The sequence below is a fragment of the Dama dama genome, chromosome 17 (genome assembly GCF_033118175.1).
Source record: "Dama dama isolate Ldn47 chromosome 17, ASM3311817v1, whole genome shotgun sequence".
Classification (NCBI taxonomy): domain Eukaryota; kingdom Metazoa; phylum Chordata; class Mammalia; order Artiodactyla; family Cervidae; genus Dama; species Dama dama.
The window spans coordinates 35515050-35535047 of record NC_083697.1 but is presented as its reverse complement, the minus strand read 5'-3'; the positions used below and the strand labels follow the sequence as shown (position 1 = coordinate 35535047).

At 39.8% G+C, this 19998-nt stretch overlaps 1 protein-coding gene across 4 annotated transcripts in view; it reads right to left on the bottom strand.

Moving 5' to 3' along the window:
* UNC5C (unc-5 netrin receptor C) overlaps positions 1-19998 on the bottom strand; it is a 406962-nt gene that overhangs the window by 34529 nt on the left and 352435 nt on the right. For all 4 annotated transcript variants that reach the window (XM_061164372.1, XM_061164373.1, XM_061164370.1 and 1 more), the window contains 4 exons: positions 19364-19708; positions 16426-16513; positions 5969-6137; positions 1739-1972 (listed from right to left, as the gene is read on the bottom strand). In XM_061164372.1, the coding sequence (XP_061020355.1) occupies positions 1739-1972; positions 5969-6137; positions 16426-16513; positions 19364-19708 (836 nt within the window). The remainder of the gene's footprint in view (positions 1-1738; positions 1973-5968; positions 6138-16425; positions 16514-19363; positions 19709-19998) is intronic.

Here is a 19998-nt window from a genome sequence, read left to right as displayed (position 1 = left end):
GACCGAGAGCAGCTTACTTCACCTTTCTATGCCTTGGAGTGCACAGCTGTAAAACAGGGACAGTGGGGTCCAGGGTTGTTGTGAAGCTTCAGTGGGTTAATAAAAGGTATGTAGGGACTGCCCTGGTGGTCCACTGGCTAAGGCTCTGAGCTCCCAATGCAGGGGCCCTGGTTCCATCCCTGGTCAGGGAACTAGATCCCACATGCCACAACTAAGGCTTCACACGCTGCAACTAAAGGCTCTGCATGCTGCATCTAGGACCCGGCACAGCCAAATAAATAAAAAGCTATAAGAAAAGGTACTTAGAATCTTGTGCAGCACATTGGAAATTCTCAGTAATGTTTCTTATCTCTGTTTTCTCTCTCTACTTTCCCTTGATATTCTTCCCAATCATCATGGATGACAAATATCAATGCTGTATGGTTGGTTCCCCAAACTCCCAGGATCTGCTCTTGGCTGGGAGAGTCACACCTATATTTCTAACTGTTCATTGGGCATCTTGGTCCTGGTGTCTAATCCGTGCTCTGATTCAATATACCCACGGCAAAGCCACCACATCATGACTCCAGAGCTACCCACCCCCGACTCTGCTACTATTACTTAGAGGCAGACCTGACCTTCTGCTCCACCCATTCAGGGTTCCTAGTCTTCAGGGACTGCAAGAATTACTTATTAGGACTTTTCCTACCTGTTTCCCTTCTTCTCACACCTCTGTCTTCACCCCAGCTCTATCACGCTTTTCTTAGCTTGACTCTTATCTTTCCACTGACATCAGACTAATATTTCTAATATATATTTACAGTCATGTCTACCTTCTATTTACATCTCTCCAGTGAATCTTCATTAACTCAAGAAATGGAACCTCCACGCCTCTCTCTGATCCTCAAGGTCCCTCTGAATAAGATGCCTATCTATCAATTTTGGCTTTCTGGAAATGAGATGCTGTGTAGAGTCTGTATTTACTGTTCCCTCTGTTCATGCTGTTCCCTTCACCCAGAATCTTGTGTTTCTTCCCCATTATTGATGGTCAAATCCTAGCTTCCTATAGGGCCAACCTCAAATGTTAGCTCCTTTTCAGATTTGCTCAAAATAATATGATGCCTCCTTCTGAATTCCCATAAAACTTTGCATTCACTTATGGCATATATCACACTCTGATTTGCCTCCAAGTCCTTGGCATACTTCTTTTCCCTCTCCTTCTAGATCATAATGTCTTCGGAGGCACTCACTAGATCCTTTAAAGCTTCAAATGGGAGAAAATGAATGGCAGTAATAGCACCAGGAATTAAGCCCATTTATTTTATAAAGCAGAAGCCTGTTGTCAAATGCTAACCCTCTTCCACACAGTCCTCATAAAAAGAATGGGAAAGCATATAATGAAGCAGCACACAAGAGGAACATAGAGTGTGAGCAATTATGCCAGCTCCTTTTATAGGAAGAACACAGCTGAGATAAACATGGAAGCAGGTTATTTACCATCCATGCGTCTCATTGCCAAATTCTTCCACTTCTAAATTTTTCATTAAAAGAAATCAAGGAAGGTAAACAAAAGTAGCCCTTGGGAGGCGTCAGCAGAATGGAAACGGCGTATTTATCAGCAGGGCCTCAGAGAAACGCCTAATTTGTTCTTGTAGCTGCATCTCTGGGGGCCAAACACGTGTGCTCACGCACTTGGTGAACGTACACACACACCCCGTCTCTAGGTGCGAGGTGCGCAGACCAGGCTGGGGCTACCTACCTTCAGGGCGTCCTGAGTGTCGTCCAGACAGTACACTCGGAGGCTGTACTCCAGCGAGGAGCAGCAGAGGGGCCCGAAGAGGGCCAGCTTCAGGCGCTTGGCGGCTGCTTTGGTGGTGGACTGCCCGACCAGGGCGTAGGTGCCGAGGTTCTCGGAGAGGAGGTGGCAGGCCTCCGCGTCCAGCTGAATGTAGCACGGGGTGGTGAAGTTTTCCTCGCCAACGACCACCACGTCCTGCGGGACAAGAAGGAAGGGGCAGTGGCTGAGCCTCTGATGGCCATGATGGTGGCCAGTGGAGGTGCAAAGAGCAGGGCCTTTACCCCTGAGTTTTGATTATTCCCTTTCCTGCTCCTTTTTTCTTTCTCTGACTTTACTATACTTTTATTTCCATTCTTCACCATTCTCTCCCTTACTTTGTTTGCCTGATAACATGCTTTATTTAGAAGACCTTCATTTAGCCTTTTTTGATCTTTCAAGAATCTCCGTTCTGGGGTCTATCTAAAATTCCAAAAGAAATTTACACTATCCTTTGAACTTCAGTATATTTGAATTGATTTTCTGTTTCTGACCATTTGCTTTAATCTCTAAATTGCTAATTTAATCCAAAAGTACTCTTTTAGTTTGATGTGATTTCAGCATGGTAGTTTTTCCCCTAAAAATTTAGGGGTTTGAAAAGAATTTTTTAAAAAATAATTAGGAAAATTAAAGAATTATGCAATACCATTCTACTGAGTTCTCCCAAACTCACCTATCAATTACTTTTCCAAAGTGGTATACTGCCTTTACCTCATAATCTGGGCTCTTGAACTTTGCAAAAAGCACAGTATGGCAAACTCTATGCATTGACACATGTTATTTTTCATGTAAGCCTTTAAGCAGTCTTTTAGATTTTTAATATTTAGCAAGAAATAAAGACAAGCGGAACTGATAACTATATTAACCGGTTTTGATTTAACCAAATGACTCCAGCCACAGAAATCATCTGAAAGACCAAGCACAGAATCCATAAAACAAGGGTCACAATTCCATGGTAGAAAGGTAACAGGACTGTGTGAAGCAGACAGAAAATAATAGGGAACGGTAGAGACTGCGGTGAAGCAGAGCACAAGCCAATCTAAAGAGCTCAGTGTCCACTTGCCTTTAGTCACCACAGACACACAGGAATGGGCTCTCAGCACTTTAACTGTAAGCATTTTTGCCTGGTAATTAATGGGTGGTAAAGCCGCTTTGCCATAAAAGGTGAAGTAGTAAAAAATAAAAGACATTAACAAAAATAATAAAACATGAAAACATCAATAACAAAAAGACTTTATTTTGAAATAAAAAATATTTTAAAACATTTGAAATGTGTGGGGATTCATGACAATACTGTACAAATAACTTGTTTTTATTTTGAGGGTTATACACATGCCCCTGTCTTCAGTATCTTTCGATCCTAGTATTATTCATATTTTTTGCTTGTTCATGCATCTCCTTATTTGGCATTTCACATTTCTTTTGCAAAAACTTCTTCCTAATTAAGAGAAGTATGTTTCCAAATACTAGGATGCATATTTATAATTGAGCTTTATTATTTTATATTGTGTTGTAAACATCTCTATACCGTTGCTTGTTCTTGGTTTACATTCTCACATGTCCCATGACAGATGTTCCAAAGTTCTATGAGAAAAGTGGGCTCAACTCTGTGCCTTTTCAGCCCTTGGCCTCTTTCAGATTTATGGGATATAAAAATGTGAGTACGTGTTAGTGGAGAGATGAAAGCAAGCTGTCAACTTTGGTTTGAGGTTGACCAAAGAGGTGACCAAACTGTCACACCAAACTGTCCACCGGGTGTTTTATCTTTTACACCAAAATTGTCTTATGACCAATTAGTTACGTGGCAAAAATGCTTGTGGTAATAAAGATGTCTATGTCAAAGATGCTTACAGTAAAAGTACCAGGTACAGCGGGAGTTCAGGGCTAGGCAGGACGCAGCCTTTAACTTTTCAAGAGAAGTTGGAAGTTCAGATTTTGTTTTTTGAAATCGTCCAACTTTTAATTCACTCAAATTTAAAAGAGAATTTCATGTGGGAGGAATGAAACCATGTGAGGGCACAACTCAGCCTCTGCATTAGGCTACTTATTCTCTGCAGAGGCAGCAACCAGGTTACTTTGCTTCCTACCGTATCTATGTGGGCCTGGCTCATGGTGAGCAAATGGTTATTTATCAAAAACATGAACAAATGTTTCATCATATATTGAGTCCCCAGGGCTTGTCACAGCTTTGAAAGTTGCCACCTCAGATGGCTATTTATTAGTTAGGCCTTGCAACATCATCTGAGCTACACCATGACTTGTGTTTTAATAGCATTCATGAAATCATTTCTTCAGATGAACCCATACCTAAAGATGAAGCTCTAACTGAACTAAAAAGGAGAGAAAGGGACTCAGCACCTCTAGGCTTATTTCAGCTCCAAAAGGACACCTGGAAAAAAGCTGCTTTCTTCAGCAGGGCAAGGACAAGCCTTGAGTGTCATTTCCTGATGGCATGTTACAGAAAGCCTCCTAGAAGAAATGGCAGAGAACGAATGCTCCCTGTTCCCATCACAAATATAATTACAGTCTTTTCATAAGGATTTCCCTCTTCTACTCTTCATAGCTCTTTCTTTTATTTTCCTCTTATCATTATTGTTATTGCTATTATCACTCAAATCCAGAAATACGGTATTATGGTAATAGGTGGAGAATCATGCCAACAAAGTAGGATCCCTTGAGATTAAGACTTTGGTATGTTTCTGAGAGAAATCATTTAAACGTAAATGGAACTGAAGTTAGACCTGGTCAAGTTCAGTCTTAACATTAAGTATAGCCCTAGACTTTAATCCAGGTCCTCTTGCCAGGAGCGGTGCTCACGTGACCAAGAAGAGTGTACGTCCATAGAGAGGACATTCCAGATAATCCCAGGGATGCCTGCTATGCTTCTATCTCTACTATTATTTTTTCCTAAAATATTAGGAGTTGAGTCATAATGTTATTTTTTTTCCCTATAGTTTTCTTTCCCAAAAGAAAAGTACTGTAAGTAATCACAAAATACACACAGCATGTGCCGTGTGCTGGGCTTAGTCGCTCAGTCATGTCTGACTCTTTGCAACCTTATGGACTGTAGCCCGCCAGGCTCCTCTGTCCATGGGATTCTCCAGGCAAGAATACTGGAGTGGGTTGCTATGCCCTCCTCCAGGGGATCTTCCCAACCCAGGGATCGAGCCAAGGCCTTCCGCATTGCAGGTGGATTCTTTACCCTCTGAGCCACGAGGGAAGCCCACACACAACATGCATATTGGATAATTCTCTTGTAAAGACTTACACAAATCACTTTTTTTTTTAAGGTATTTGGTATAAAATCTTCATGGTAAATATAACAAATCCTTTTGCACTTAATTTCAGGTTTAACTGCAGGGTTCTGATGGAAACAGCAGGATCTGTTTAAGCTGCTGCCCTTAAGAAGTTCCAAGGGCCGCAGCTACAGACAGCCAAGGTGCTACACATAGTCTTCATTGTATCGGAGCTTAGGGTACACACTTCCTGCTTTCCCAGGTTAAATTCAGACCTATATTTCCTGGACTTGTTGGCAAGTAAGTCCTAACATTTTCTGACCCAGGTGCAATGTTTCTCTACCTGACAATTAAAACACACACACACTAACACACACACACACAGGTTTCCCTGGTGACTCAGATGGTAAAAAATCTGCCTGCAATGTGGCAGACCCAGGTTCAACCTGGTGGGGAAGATCTCCTGGAGAAGCGAGTACCCATTCCAGGATTCTTGCCTGGACAATTCCATAGACAGAGGGGTCTGGTCAGCTACAGTCTCTGGGATCACAAACAGTCGGACACAACCGAGTGACTAACACTTTCACATCTATATATATACTATGTGTGTATATATATATTTCCCTTCCCAAGATAGTATGTATATTCAAAAGGGACTTATGTAAGACTCATAAGTGCACTTCCCTATGAGTTAGCTACTGACTGGCCATCATTTTTTTTGTGCTTACCAGTCAGTAGATAAAACACTCAGGAGCCAGTGTCTGACTGTCTGTCTCCCCATCTCCCCTTGCCTCTCTCTCACTCTTTCTCTCGAGTATAAGCTAAAATTCCACCCATGTTTTGCTTTAAAAACAAAAGCCTTCCCATGGTAGCCTTGCTTGTCCGCATGAACAGCACCTTCATCCCCACAGAGGCTCACCTCCCACTGGCCCTGCGCTGCCTGGTTCTTGAGCTGTATCTTCCAGTCCTCGGTGCTGGGATCTGCACAGTGATGCATAGTGAGGATGACGGGCCGGGTCAGCAGGGCTCCTGGGGGCCCACAGCTCACCACAGGGGTCAAGAGAGTCTGAGAGTCCTCCATGGGCGGCCTAGGAGGGGAGCAGAGATCGCATGGTGACAGTTCTCTGGTATTCAGCTACTATGTACTCACTGAGATTTCAGATCTAAAGTTGCACACATAGTTTCCTCTTGGAGGTTTTACTGTTGGAGGGTGGATGGTGGGTTGAGGCAGAATTAAGTAAGAAGACATGCATTTCATACCAAGACTTTGATCTTGTAAGACTTGAGGTCTTTCTGATAATAGTGAATCTGCCTGCATCTCTTTGATCCTTTCCTTCAGACACAGGTCTGCCTTTGGTAATTTCCTCTAAATTCATGTACAGATACTTTCAGGATGGAATGAGGTGGAACAGAGTCCTTATGAAGTTACATAAGCATTTTTTTCCTGATAATACTTGCCAGTGGTTTCATAGAGTTTTAGATACTTTTGTGTTTTTATGACCTAACTTGAAAAACACTTCAAAAAAAATCACTTTAGAATAAGGATACCCTAGAGCTAAACTTCTTCCAAATGACTTTCAGAAATAATTCAGGCTAGTATACCAGATTCATTTTTTCAAATATGACCAAGGAAGAACAGAGCACTGTATTTCTATAGCAATTTAAATGGATATTTCTCTACATGTATACTTCATACATGGTGGCTCAGTGGTACAGAATCCACCTGCGATGCAAAAGACCCGGGTTTGATCCCTGGGTCAGGAAGATCCCCTGGAGAAGGAAATGGCAACCCATTCCAGTATTCTTGCCTGTAGAATCACATGGACAGAGAAACCTGGCAAGCTACAGTCCATGGGATCGCAAAGAGAAGGACACAAATGAGCCACTGAACAACAATAATAATTCATACTCTGAGAATTTGGGCAGAATGAACTTCAAAGATTCAAATTCTTTATTTTAAGTCTAGGTTTCTTTTTCCTTTTTAAATTGCCTTATTCTTTCCCTAATAAGACTGTAATTAACAGATAATGAATAAATTAACTTAAACTGTCAGTTGGTATGTGAGGACAGAGCTCCAAGGTGTTGAGTGGACTGCCCAAGCCTCACAACTAACAAGGGCTCGTGCTGGGACTAAAACCAATGCCTTTGCAAAAATGACACTCAAAACTATGCTGCCAGAATAGCCTGACTTAAGAAATCCTGGGCTCACAGAATTTTAGAGGAGGAAGGACCCTCAGGGTCAACAAGCACAGAGCTTTCTCTAACAACATGCTGATGTTTGGTTGGCAGTGAGGGGTCACCTTATCTATTCTCAAATCAAATTTACAAAAAAATTCTTACTTGGAATGAATACAACGTGCCTTCCTGACACATCTCTCCACATATCCTTGACCTGCTTTCTCTCCACTTTGACATTAAAGAGCCTCTCAAGCATTTAGAGATTTTTATATCTCTAAAAATCTTCTTCCAGACCAAACTTCCTCAATTTTTGCAACTTCAGCTAGAAAAGCATGGTTTCCAGATCTCTCTCCATAATTCCATCTTTCTTTTCAGAGAGATGTCTGTGAGCTTCACTGTCTTCACTAGAGTGAGGCATCGTGAAATGAAAGTAAGACCATCTCCCTGTGGTGTTCATGCAAGAGTGGTTCCAATGACCGCCCCCCCCCCCCCCCACAGACATCAAAATCCCTGGATGTTCAAGTTCCTTACATAAAAGGGCATAGTATTATATTAAATGGCATATAACCATTATATAAAAATTATATAACTACTACAAAATTTCTTTAACCATTTATAACCAAAATTATATAACAATTACATAAAATGATTATAACCTATGCACACCCTCTCACATACTTTAAATCATCTCTAGATTATTTATCATACCTAATACAATGTAAATACTATGCAAATAGTTGCCAGTGTACTGAAAATTCAAATTTTGCTTTTTGGAACTTCCTGGAAAAATTTTTTTTTTTTCCAAATATTATTGATCCAAAGTTGGCTGAATCTGTAGACACAGAACTCATGGATAGAGGGCTGACTGTACTTAAATATACAGTATAGCAGACTACTGCTTTCTTTGTTTTGGAATGACAGTGAAGCCTGCTGGGCTATAGTCCATGGGGTCACAAGAGTCAGACATGACTTGGAGACTAAACTACCATCACCATGTACTTATATCAATGCCTCACAAAACTGTTGCTTTAGATTATTCTCAATCAATTATTTATAAATATTATTTAGCAGACTTGAGTTAGATGGGAAAGAGAAATAATATGGTTAAGCATGTCCTTTATAAAAGGAGGCAATGACGCCCTAAGAAGGTTAAGTAATTTGTTAAAGCTAACCACTCTGTACTCTTAACATGAAAGGCTCTTAGGCTGTCTGTGGTTATAGCAATGGCTTCTGAACCTATACAGAGAAATTTATATTTAGCCATCTAATTTTACTTTAATTGTTTTAGGAAATTTTTCAGGTCATCTATTTCTTAATGCTATGTTTTTCCTCCATATATTGGCTACCTCCTCTAGTCTTTTATCTTCCATAAATTTGATGTAACTGCCATTTATGGTCTCATTGCAGTCATTGATAACATTGTAATATAAGAACAGGGCAAAGACAGAAACCTTTTCAAGGACACTACTTGAAACCTCTCTCTAGTCTGACATCAATACTTTGAGTTACTTAGTTCAGTCAAATATAAACCCATTAAAAATGTATACTGTCCAGTTCATATCTTTCCATTTCATTCACATGGATATTACAAGGGTCATATCAAATTTCTTTACAAATTGCATCAGCCACTTGAACTGGATTTTCCTCTAGTCTTTATCTATGGTTAATATATTCAATACTATGTAACCTAGAAATTAGCTTTTATCTGTGGCCTACCCTCACTTAACACTCAATGAATGATAGTAACCACTATTGTTTCTTTTTAATGCTGTTGGAAGACTACACTCCCTGAATCTCTCATGTTTCTGCAAGGTCCCAGTTGTCTTTTTAAGACAACTGTATAGCAATCATCGTTGACGATACAGGGCTTACCTCTGGAGCACATGGTAGACATGTCCACTTCCCATTATAAAACACTCAGGCTCCCTAAACACAGTGGTTTATTCCTGGAATGGAACCACTGAATGTATAGATGTCATCTGTCTTTACATCACCCTTTCAGAACTGAGGCTTGGGAAACTGGCACAAAAATGGTAACCCTTTGGATGGTGCTATTGCTGTGAGCACTTTGACTCAGGAGTCTTGTGTCATTTATCAGCATCTACAGAACTGTGGCAGCCTTGATAGGTCACAAGTAAGGTCAAATTTTAGAAATTCCTAAGTTCTTAGTGACTATTATCATCAGGTCTAAGAACTCAGTTAAAACTTGACCTATTTCCCCTTAATAAAACTTTGCTATCCGTGGTTCCCATTTTAAAATTTCACTAGAATCTTTCAACCTATGGCTTTCCTTTCTTCCTATTTAGAAAAAAAAATAGTTAAAAGTCATCTCTTTTTAGCCTTTTGATATCATCTCCATTCTCACTGAATAACAATAAAGTTTGATTAAATCTAAAGTCATCAAAGTACCTGGAAATGTACTTGTATTTGGAATTACAAGGGAGGTGGCAGCTTGAGAACTCATTACTGTCCCCTTTAGTTTTCATTTCCTCTCAACCCACTCTGTGCTCCTTTGTTCCAGTCTGAAATTCATTCTCTTAGGACATGAGTGAGTGACGTCTTGCTTTCACTGTGCCATAGTTGACATTACACTTATCTTCCCTAAGCAGTAACCACATTCTTATTTAATTCTACTTTTCTTACTGGGGGAGAAAATGTCATGGCTGCATTCTCCTGAGCACTATTCTTACCTTTAGTTACAAGTACACCTTCAGAATGCACATTAAACTTTTAAGGAAGGAGACTAAAGTGAAATCCATTTCAAGTGGTCCTTGCAGTAGAGATGGGGATTGGAAACAGCTGTCTCTCAGTCTGCTGTTAGCAGCCGGCACTTGAGGAGGAGGAGGAGGAGGAGGAGGGGTTCCTCTCATCACTGAGTTGGAACAGAAGGGAGACCGCTGCCTGCTGGGCTGGGGCGCTGTCAGACCTGCACTCCCCTGGCATGCAATATTGATGGGCGCCATTCTTGGAGGAGGGATAGCAAGGGAGGGAAGGGGCAGTAGGTGTCAAAAGAATTTATTAACCCAGTGAGATGCAAGAATGTAATGAATAGGGAAGTGGTGATGTGGAATTCATAACCGGGAATGAAAAACAAAGAAGAAATAATGATAAGAATCTTAGGGGGTTTTCAAGATGAAAGAAATAGCACTGAAATTGGAAACACTTCCAAGCATACATGGAAGGAGCCACTTAGGAAAGGTTAAGATTTAACTGTGTGAATCCAAAGGTCACAGCGTTTAAATCTGCATTTCCTTTATTTACATAAAGGGAGGATATTAAAATACATAAAACAAAAATAGTAGAAAATAAATTTTAAAAAATCTGTTTTATGTTTTTTCAGGGAAAGGCTTTTCTCTGTTATGTCTCATGTGTTATCTAAGATATTTAAGCAAACTTTCTGTAAATATTAATTGCAGATGATATGGAAATGAACGCAAAGCAAAAATTAGCTACAGAAATAGCAATTAAGTAGAAATCCAGTAATTAACAATGATTAAATTTTAAAAACTTTTCAGAGTCCAACGAAGATAATATCATGATGAATGTTGGATGGGTTCTGAGCACCCTAGGACAAAGCCCTCAGATGGGAATTTTAGTTTCCTGTCAGATTTTCTTATCCTTTGCTTGCTCTTATCAGTGAGGAGAACTTCTATACAGAAGAGCACAATTTACAAAACTTTTATAAAAGCTATTGCATTGGCTGCCCAAGGCACATCTGTAAGGTAGGCAGGATAAGTACTCATAGCACTTTTTTTTTCTCCCAAAGAGGAAACTGAAATCTAAAGAAATTAACACACTTGCCCAAAGCCGCAAAGCTAGTCATAGGCAAAACTGGGATCTGAACACAAATCATTGGTTTTCTTTCCCAGCAGTGGTGTATTCTGAGTTGCTTATCCAGATTTAGGACCTTGAGAAATTTCTATGAACTGTTTGCTAGAGCAAGCTCATAATTGCCTCTTAAAAAAAAAAAATCTTCCTCCCACCTACCTCTGTGTGAAGACGAGACGCCTTCTATTAACACACACATCTTTTGTCAGGTCCCTCTGGATGACAATTCCACCTCAGGCTCAGCTGCCTTTTAAAGCACACGGTTTCATGTATAACTAGCAACTTGAAATATTTGCACTTTAGGTATCTGACAAGGAATATCTAACTCACTTGCTATCAAAAGATCAATTGAGCAAAAGAAAATATTTATGGAAGCCACTCTGAAGGGCGTGCCCCCATTTCCCTAGATAGGCCAAATCTGTCCCTGGATTAAGCCTGAACAGCTAAGCATTGTGCCCTAGATTGAAATGCTGAATCCTTGAGGAATTATTTTATTGAATTTATAATTGGGTTTTATACTATCTACTCGCATTGAGGGATACCAACAGAAGTAGCCCTATGAAGCTCATTGCTATTTTTATCTTTTAAAAATGTTGCTTGCTGTATGAAAAAAAAAATATGTTTTCTTTATGAGAAACCAAAGTAACTGAGCTTCTTCCAGGCATCTTTTCCCCTTCTGGGCACATGGATCTTATAACTTACTATGTTTCCCTCTTGAAAGCTTTGAAACAATAAGTTCATGACCTATTAACAAGAAATATGCTGGGAATTACATCAAATATTTTATATTCTAATGGCCCACCTGACTTTATCTAATGTTTTCTAATCTTATTTTTTCCATTTTTTTTGTTTTTTTCATCCACTTATTTAAAAAAATTTTTCCTCCCATTGAAAGATTATTTGCATAAATCACCTTGAATCATTTCTTTAGAAGTAGGACCTTCAATAAATAAACACTGTGAAGAACAGTCAGAGAATAAGATTTAAATATATCTGGATTCTACTCCCTGCCCACTCTACCTTCAGTCTCTTTATAGCTATTCCTTCAAACAAGAAATTTAGGACTCTACCTAAAAGGAGAGTATCACTGAGTTTCACTGAGAAATAATAGCGTCACCTACTGTTTTACAAAGTTCCAAACACCCCATTAAAATAAATGAAAACGGTCTGCAATATGATTACAAACATAATACATTTTGGCCCACTATCCTAACGTATTACTTTATTATTTATATTCAGTAAATATAATGATAGTTTTAATTGCCTCATCACTAACATGCTAAACTTCTGACTGGGATTTCGGCCTTAAAAAAAAAAATCCTAAATGCCACCAATGTCCTACAGTTGACAGATCTGACAAATCCAATACCTTCTTGAATTATTATTCTCTTTCTTTACACTTCAATTTTAGTAATACCTCTGTCAGTCACCTCCTTTTGAACCTCTTTTTACCTTTGATTTTTTCCTGTTATAATTACAATCATTCATTCTTTCATTAAAAATAGTCATTGATGAACAACTATATATTAAGCTTCTTGCTAGATGCCAACTCTTGCTTATGTGCCTTATCCTTATCCTGCCTTATCTATTTAGCTTTGCTCCTTCTACCCAAACCTTAAATAAGAATATTTCCAGGACTTCCCTGGTAGTCCAGGGTTAAGAATGCACATTGCAATGAAGGGGACTCTGGTTGGGGAACTAATATCCCACATGCCTTGGAGCCAGTAAGCCCACAGATACTGAGCCCTAGCACTCTGAAGCCTGCACATCACAACCAGAGAGTCTGTAGGCCACAGTGAAAGATCCTGCATGCCACCAACTAGGACCTGACATAGCCAAATAAATAAATACTAAAATGAATACTTCCCAAAGTTCTTTCCGCAGTCCTTTTTTTTACTGCCTCTGCACTTTTTCCCTGAAGAATCCACTCACTGGTGACTGCCCATCTGCATCTCCAGCAAGAGTTGCAAGTCCCCTCTTACACAGACCACGCACAGAGAAATCAGAATTCATCATTTCTCTCCTTGAACCAGTTGCTGCTTCCGACCAACAAGAGTTGCTCTCACAATTTTCTCAGTGCCCAGGTCTTGAACCCTAAATATATTCTTTGTGTTCTGCAACTTCTGCCACACTTTTAACCAGCTGTGAAACTTGTCCTGAAATACACTTTTCTTTCCATTCTCCAGCCTGGCTGCTTCCCTAGCCCCGTCCCCCACATACCTTGATTACTGCCATCGGTCAGCCGGGGCCCCGGCCTTTGGAGTAGTCTTTCTGTTCCCCCTGCTAGTTCATTCTGCACACTGTCACTGTCAATCTTTAAAGACACTGCTATTCATGTAGCACTTGGCTGCTTAAAGATCTTCCATGGTTCCCCACCATTTACCAAAAAAATTTCTATTTACTTTTATTCTTGGAATGTCTACATTGATTTTTTTGGCCTTTTGAGAAAACTCCTAGGCAAGTACACAAAATGAAGAAAGTGAAAAGTAATGCTATCTTCAAATTGTGTTTCAATAAGAAATGACAAAAGGCAAAATTTCAGTCTGAGTCAGACTCATTTTTTTTAAACTGCTACTGGAAGCAAGGCAAAAAGGTCCATGTTGGTGCCGTTAATTGTGGGAAGTGTATCCATGGGGCAGGGCAGGAAGAGGCTTTGCAATCTCTGCAGGGGTGTGTCCGGTAGGAGGAGAGAAATCACAAGTGCAGCCTTGCAGCTCAGATCCCTTTTGGTCGCAGACAGCCTGTCCCATGTCTGCAGCTCATTTAGACTGCTTTCTCTTAGTGCATATTCCATAATGATAAGGTCCCCTTTTGTCACATTCACTTGCCACATGCAATTAAGTTCACACCTCCCTTTAGACAGTTCACATCACCAGATGACCCACTGGAAGGTATCCAGCTGGAAAAACACCCAGTTTTGGATTCAAAAAAGGCCATCAAAGAGAGGGAAGATGGAGAAAAGTAATCAGAATTTTCCTGCACATGCATTGAAGTCACATTCATGTCTTCTCTTGTCCTCACAGTGTTTCCTCTGAAAAAAGTTCTAAGATCATGTGAGCAATAAACAGACACGTGTCCCAAAGGCACTAGAACAAGAGCGCGAGGCTCTGTTTGTGTCCTGGAAGCTATGGAGTGGGGATAGCATGTCAGCAGAAGAGCTTTGTGAGGAGATAACCTGGGGATGGATTCTGCTGTCCCTCAGTTGTTAACTGTGAAACTCTGGCTGTGAACCCTAGTCCTTTCATCTCTAAATGTGGAGGTCATCATAACTTGCAGAGAAACAGTGAGGAATAAACGAAGTGAGGAATGAATAATGAAATTAAAAGTATGCTGACTCTATGGTAGCTATGTTTTGTATTACTACTATACACTAAAACAACATTCTGGTCATTGTGACTTCACAAGAAAATCGCATCTAGTTCACAACAAAAATGAATGGAGAGGACTGTCTCATTTATTTGAGAGAGCTGTCTCCTTGTGTTTGTTCCCTGTTGCATGGTTTCTGGTGTACATTTTCATTTGAGATCCTGAGGATCCTCTAGCTTCACTTTTATAAACAGAACTTCATTGAGGCACACCAAATTTAATAGAGCAATTCCCTCTGCACCTAACTTCAAGTGGTAGGCATAGTAAGAGGTGATTTATAGTTTCCTTTTCTTTAAAGTCAAAGGCAGAAGAACACTAAAGCAGAATTGTCTAGCTTTGTCAATTTCCTGCTTTCCCCCTCCTTCATCCAGAGTGTACAATTATCCTGGTCAGGGTGCTAACTAAATTGCAGGAAGAAAAATCATACAAGGCACCTGAGTGCCCATGTCTTTCAGCTTCAGCACACCCCGCAGCAGCCTCTTAAGGTTTGATCTTCAGCCATAGATTATGGTGATCACATGGAAAATAACAGACCATGAACACCTTCTCAGAATAAAGCACAAGCCAATACTCATTTGTGTTTAAACCAAACATCCATGTTGGCAAAAGGCCCTGAGGGATGGATATGCTTAGTGTTAACTTTGATTCTGGACAAAAGAAAGAATACAAAAATATAAAGGGATCTCTGTTTGCTAATCCTCATTTCTCCTGCTGCAAAAGAAGGGCACTCTGAGGGACTGTGAATATTACTTTACATTGGGAATGGAAAAATGAATATTTGATGTGCACAAATACAAGACTTTTAGTGATTTTCTGTTGCTCAAATTGAAGGCACATGAATAATGACCATGGAATTGTATTATTTTCTTGGATAGGCTCATGTTTGTGTAGCTGAAAGTATATCACCTGAGGAAACCACTGGTCTGGGTCCTACAGGTTATAAATACCAAATCTTTACTCAAGAGCATAATAACAGAGCTTTTTGGCTACTGAACACAATCGCTAAAGAGAGATGTTTTTCTGAGGATGACAGAGAAGAGAAAAGATATAATGTCTTACGATGACATGACTTAGCGACTGAACAACAACAGCAAATGATAAGCTAGTTCTACATCTGGCATTCCTCACTTTGCATCCAGAGCTCAGGGCAGGGGAGCCAACGCCTTTCCCCTTTGGAAAAACAGTGATGATTACATGTAAGGATCGTCATTTCAACATCTCTTATTTTAAGATCTTGGTGCACTTCAGAAGCATTCATCAATCAGGCCTCTAGAGTGCTATTTACCACATGCACTTTATGTGAGAACTAATCAAGAATGACCAGATACAATTTATTAGAGGCCAAACTGAAAACTGAATTTAGGACTTCGAAACTCCTCTTGTTATTTTTACTCAAAATAATTTCATCTTTATGATTATGACACATTCAAAACACTCTTAATTCAACCTAGTTTTAATAAACCCTATATCCATTTAGCAAAGCCCAAGCATAGATTTTATAGGTGCTAAATAATAAGAAGTAGGTCAATAACACTTAAAAACTAGAAGACAGTCCCCCAAAGAAGAATCTGCAGGTGAGAATAAAGTGCTAGACTGAGGTTGGGATGCAGGTCAAGGATTAAGGGGTTGTCCAATTCTATGTGACCTTTAAACCTAAAATGGCAACAGGCTGTATTCCTGAGCCAGGCCACATGAAGCTGATTTCTCTCTCTCTAGCACAATTTACGGATCACACTTCCAGCCATCTTTTCAGCTAACATGGCCACATGTCCACTTGGGGGAAATATCTCTGGCCTTCTGCCCATATTCAAGATCTGCAAAAGCGTCTGGAGCTCCAAAGATAAAGAGAAGTAAAAACTGACCTTTTATGGGTCTAGTTGAAAAGGATATGCCAGAAGCAGGGCAATCAAGACAAACGTATGTTGGGTTTACTCTGTCTAACATACAATTCTCCTGCAAGTCAGACATTGATAAAGTCAAGTGCACCAGAAAAAGCATATTTACCTCATATTTTCTTTTCTGTGTACAGTCACATACATTTCGTAGACTCTCCCTTGGGGAATGGCCCCAGCGGGGATCAGCAAACTTACTCCTGAATAGCAAAAGAGAAAAGCAGTCACATAAGACCTATGAATCAAAAGGAAACTTCACAGAACGCCTTTGAAGCAAGTGGAAAGGAATGAGGAGATTTTGTGGCCACATCGCCACAAGCCTGCTGCTTTTTCTCTAAAGACATGTAAATATTCATAGCCACCCACCTTTCCTCCCTCATTGGTCTTATTTGTTACCACAGCTTCCTCTGAACTGTTATGGAATCACTTAAAGGAATGATGTCATTTTTTTTAAACTCTTGTTTTATTTAAGGAATAGACAGATGGTTCCACTGGTGTTTTCCTTGTAAAATGAGGGGAAAACCAACAACTGCTCTTAAAATTTCAAACAGCTGTAATGATGCATCGTTTCTAATTAAAAAACAAAAAAAAATCCCCACAAGGCTCAAAGTCAGGGAAATGCTAACCTCAACAATATCAAAAAACATTTATATCTGAAGTATCTGGTTAGCATCAGTGTTTTTCTGCAACAAATAATTGGTGAAGAACTTCTTTCATCATAGGTAACTCTAGAAAGTGAGCAGCAACTGAGCAATTGCTAGTTTTAGTCACAGCAGGCCAAGCAGGTTTTTACTTAGTTGTTAACTGGTGCATTTTGTAGACTATTGGGTTGAGCTCTGTTCTAAGTCAACTGTGCTGACAGTAGTGGCTTGTAACTTTAGTTTGCAGCAAAATTACCTGGAGGTTTTGCTAGCACATTACGGGATCCTACTCTCAGAGTTTCTGATTCAGAAGGTCTATGGAAACTGTCGTTCTAACAAGTCTCAAGGTGATGCCAATGCTGGTGGTCAGTGGACCACACTGTGGGAACCATGGGCTTGGACCACTGTGGCATTATCACAGACAGTAATTCAAGGTGGGCAGCAACTTGAAGATATTTGGCTCCACAATTCTATTCTAATAAATGCGGTTAATTTCAACTCTATAAAAAACCTTATGGAACCTGACTGTGAGTAGAGTTTTTGATGGGTTGTGAAAGCCAAGAAGTAAAAGACAGTGTTCTTGTCTTTGAGTAGCTTATTTAATGAGCAAGGGAATGGAGTATGCCATATGAACACAGGACCAGAAGGAAGTTGCTCGACCATATTGGAAAGCCTCAAGAGTAAAGGACAGAGTTAAAGAGGAATAGTTATTCAAAGCCCTTTGTGTAGCTGGTTCCAACTGTTGAGGCGTGACCTTCTTGAGAAGTAACGTGCGCCTTGTGGGGCTGCGGGAAGTACGATGTCATGCTCATGTCAGATACCAGGATGGTTTGGTGAGGCACACAATGAAAGCAGGAAGACCACACAAGAGGCACTCAAGCCTCGGTATTTTCACTTTTTCCAACGGGAACAATCAAATGTACCTTTATGTTTGTTAGGGGGATGAGACAGAATGATGGATGCAAAGTAACAAGAACAAGGCCTGAGACATATTGGATTACTGTTAAATAAAATAATGCATGTAGATCACCATTGTCCAGTACATATTTAAACATGCTGGCTCTCTCCTTTCTACTTAAGAAGCCTTTAAAACAATTCATATGTGAAAAAGTGACAAGTGTAGAAATGGAAAGAAGAGGTATAATCCACTGGCTGTTATAAAAAAAAAAACTGTCTTGGAAATAATATAATGTTTAAACAAGGAAAGAACAGTAGACTATATGCGGATCTATTCATTTGTAGACTATTAAAAATATATTTAAAATCATGATTTTAAAAAAGCATGCAGCTGTGTGAGAATGAGAAAGAATGGAATAAAAGCACTTTATGTAATGTGTGATCTCAGCTCTGTAAAATGTATTTTAGAAAAGGGAAAGTGATGTTCCATTCAACATTTCAATTTATTAACATACACTTTTAAAAGGCATGGGGTGAAAAATTGCTGAGGTGTTGAAATGGGGGACTGAATGAGAAGAAGAAGCAAAGACAAGTTCAATTGGTTCTCTATATTCCTTGGCTCTATGGCTGTTTACACATTACATTCACTTCTTATGCTACATATAGATCTTCGGTCAATCAAACTGTTTTTTTTTTCCCTTTTCTGTGTTCACAGACTATTCCATCTGGTCCAAAAGAGTGCCTGGACATGCACAGGGGAGTCCAATAACCCTCTCATAACTGATGGTTCCAGTTACTACTGGAACCCCTTACTACTATTGATTAATAAATACCAAACTTGAAGCAAATATTATGGGTCACTAACTGTAGTTCACTACTTAAGAGCTTTATGGAGCTTATTCTCTATAAGTAGATAACTAAACGAACTGAAAACTGAATAATACTAAAAGGCACTACTTTAATCCTACCTTAAAAAGACACATGATGAAGCTATGTGGAGTGAATACCTTATAAATACCTTGACCCTGAAGACTCTGTAAAAAAGAATTAATAAATGAAGATTTGATGTCTAATATCATGCCCTCTGATCACCTAATTTCGTATTCTGAAGTACCGATTCCTGTAGGAAACTGGAACTGAACCAACTGATATGTTTTCTAATTAATTTGTCCTTTTAAAGTGTGATGACAACAGTGAGAGCTTTTGGCTTAATGCTGCCTTCTGAAGTGCTATTAAAAAGAAGGTCAATGGCAATTGTAAGTTATGCCTCGGCAGAAAGTTGTGAGTGCAATATTTCTAGAGGAAGTGTTTTCAGAGTTGGCTAGAGGAAGATAAACAGTTTTGATGATCTTGACTGAAGTAATGTTTGTTTTACATTGAAGTAACAATAGATTTGGATTAGATAGGATATATTTAACTTTTCAGGCCTAATGAAAACAAATAATAAAGATCTTGGTACAAGAATAGGTTTCCCAGATCTACCTCTGCAACGTAAACACCTTTAGGAATTACCTGAGTTGGGGATAATAAGGTGACCCCCAAGGGAGTTGAAGGTGCCAAACGCAGTGCAGGAGGGGTCTGTCTGCCGTGCTAGACTTTGATTCTTCAGGTTGAGGGCCTCATTCTCCAGCAAGGATTGGGTCATCTGAGGGGACAGTTTTGATGCAAACTCAGAGAGGTCATCTTGGGGCGTGACAGCACCTGAGGTATTGTACACTTTGATCTTCAGGTTAGGCAGTGGATCCAGAATTGGAGAGTTGGTCATTGGGATTTTGTCTGAGACATCATGCAAGGCATAAACAGGTCCTCTGTACATAGCTGCGGCTGATGTGAGGTCTGGGGGTACTGCCAGGAGATCTGAGTCAGAAAGAGAAAGGACGCCCATTTGCATTCTTCATTCAGACAACTTAGACTCTCCCTGACACTTTCTGAGCCAATAGCAAAGCAATTCAACAAATATTAGAGATGGACAGACACTAGGGTTCTACTGAAAATGGCAATTAGATAGCTGGAATCTGTTTAATTATTGGCTACAAATAAATAGACAAGTTCATTCTATATTTTGCCTTGAAGATTACTCATTGTTTCTATGGTACTCAGCTAACTCAACAGACTGAATCTGTAGACACTTGTGATCCTCACTAGGT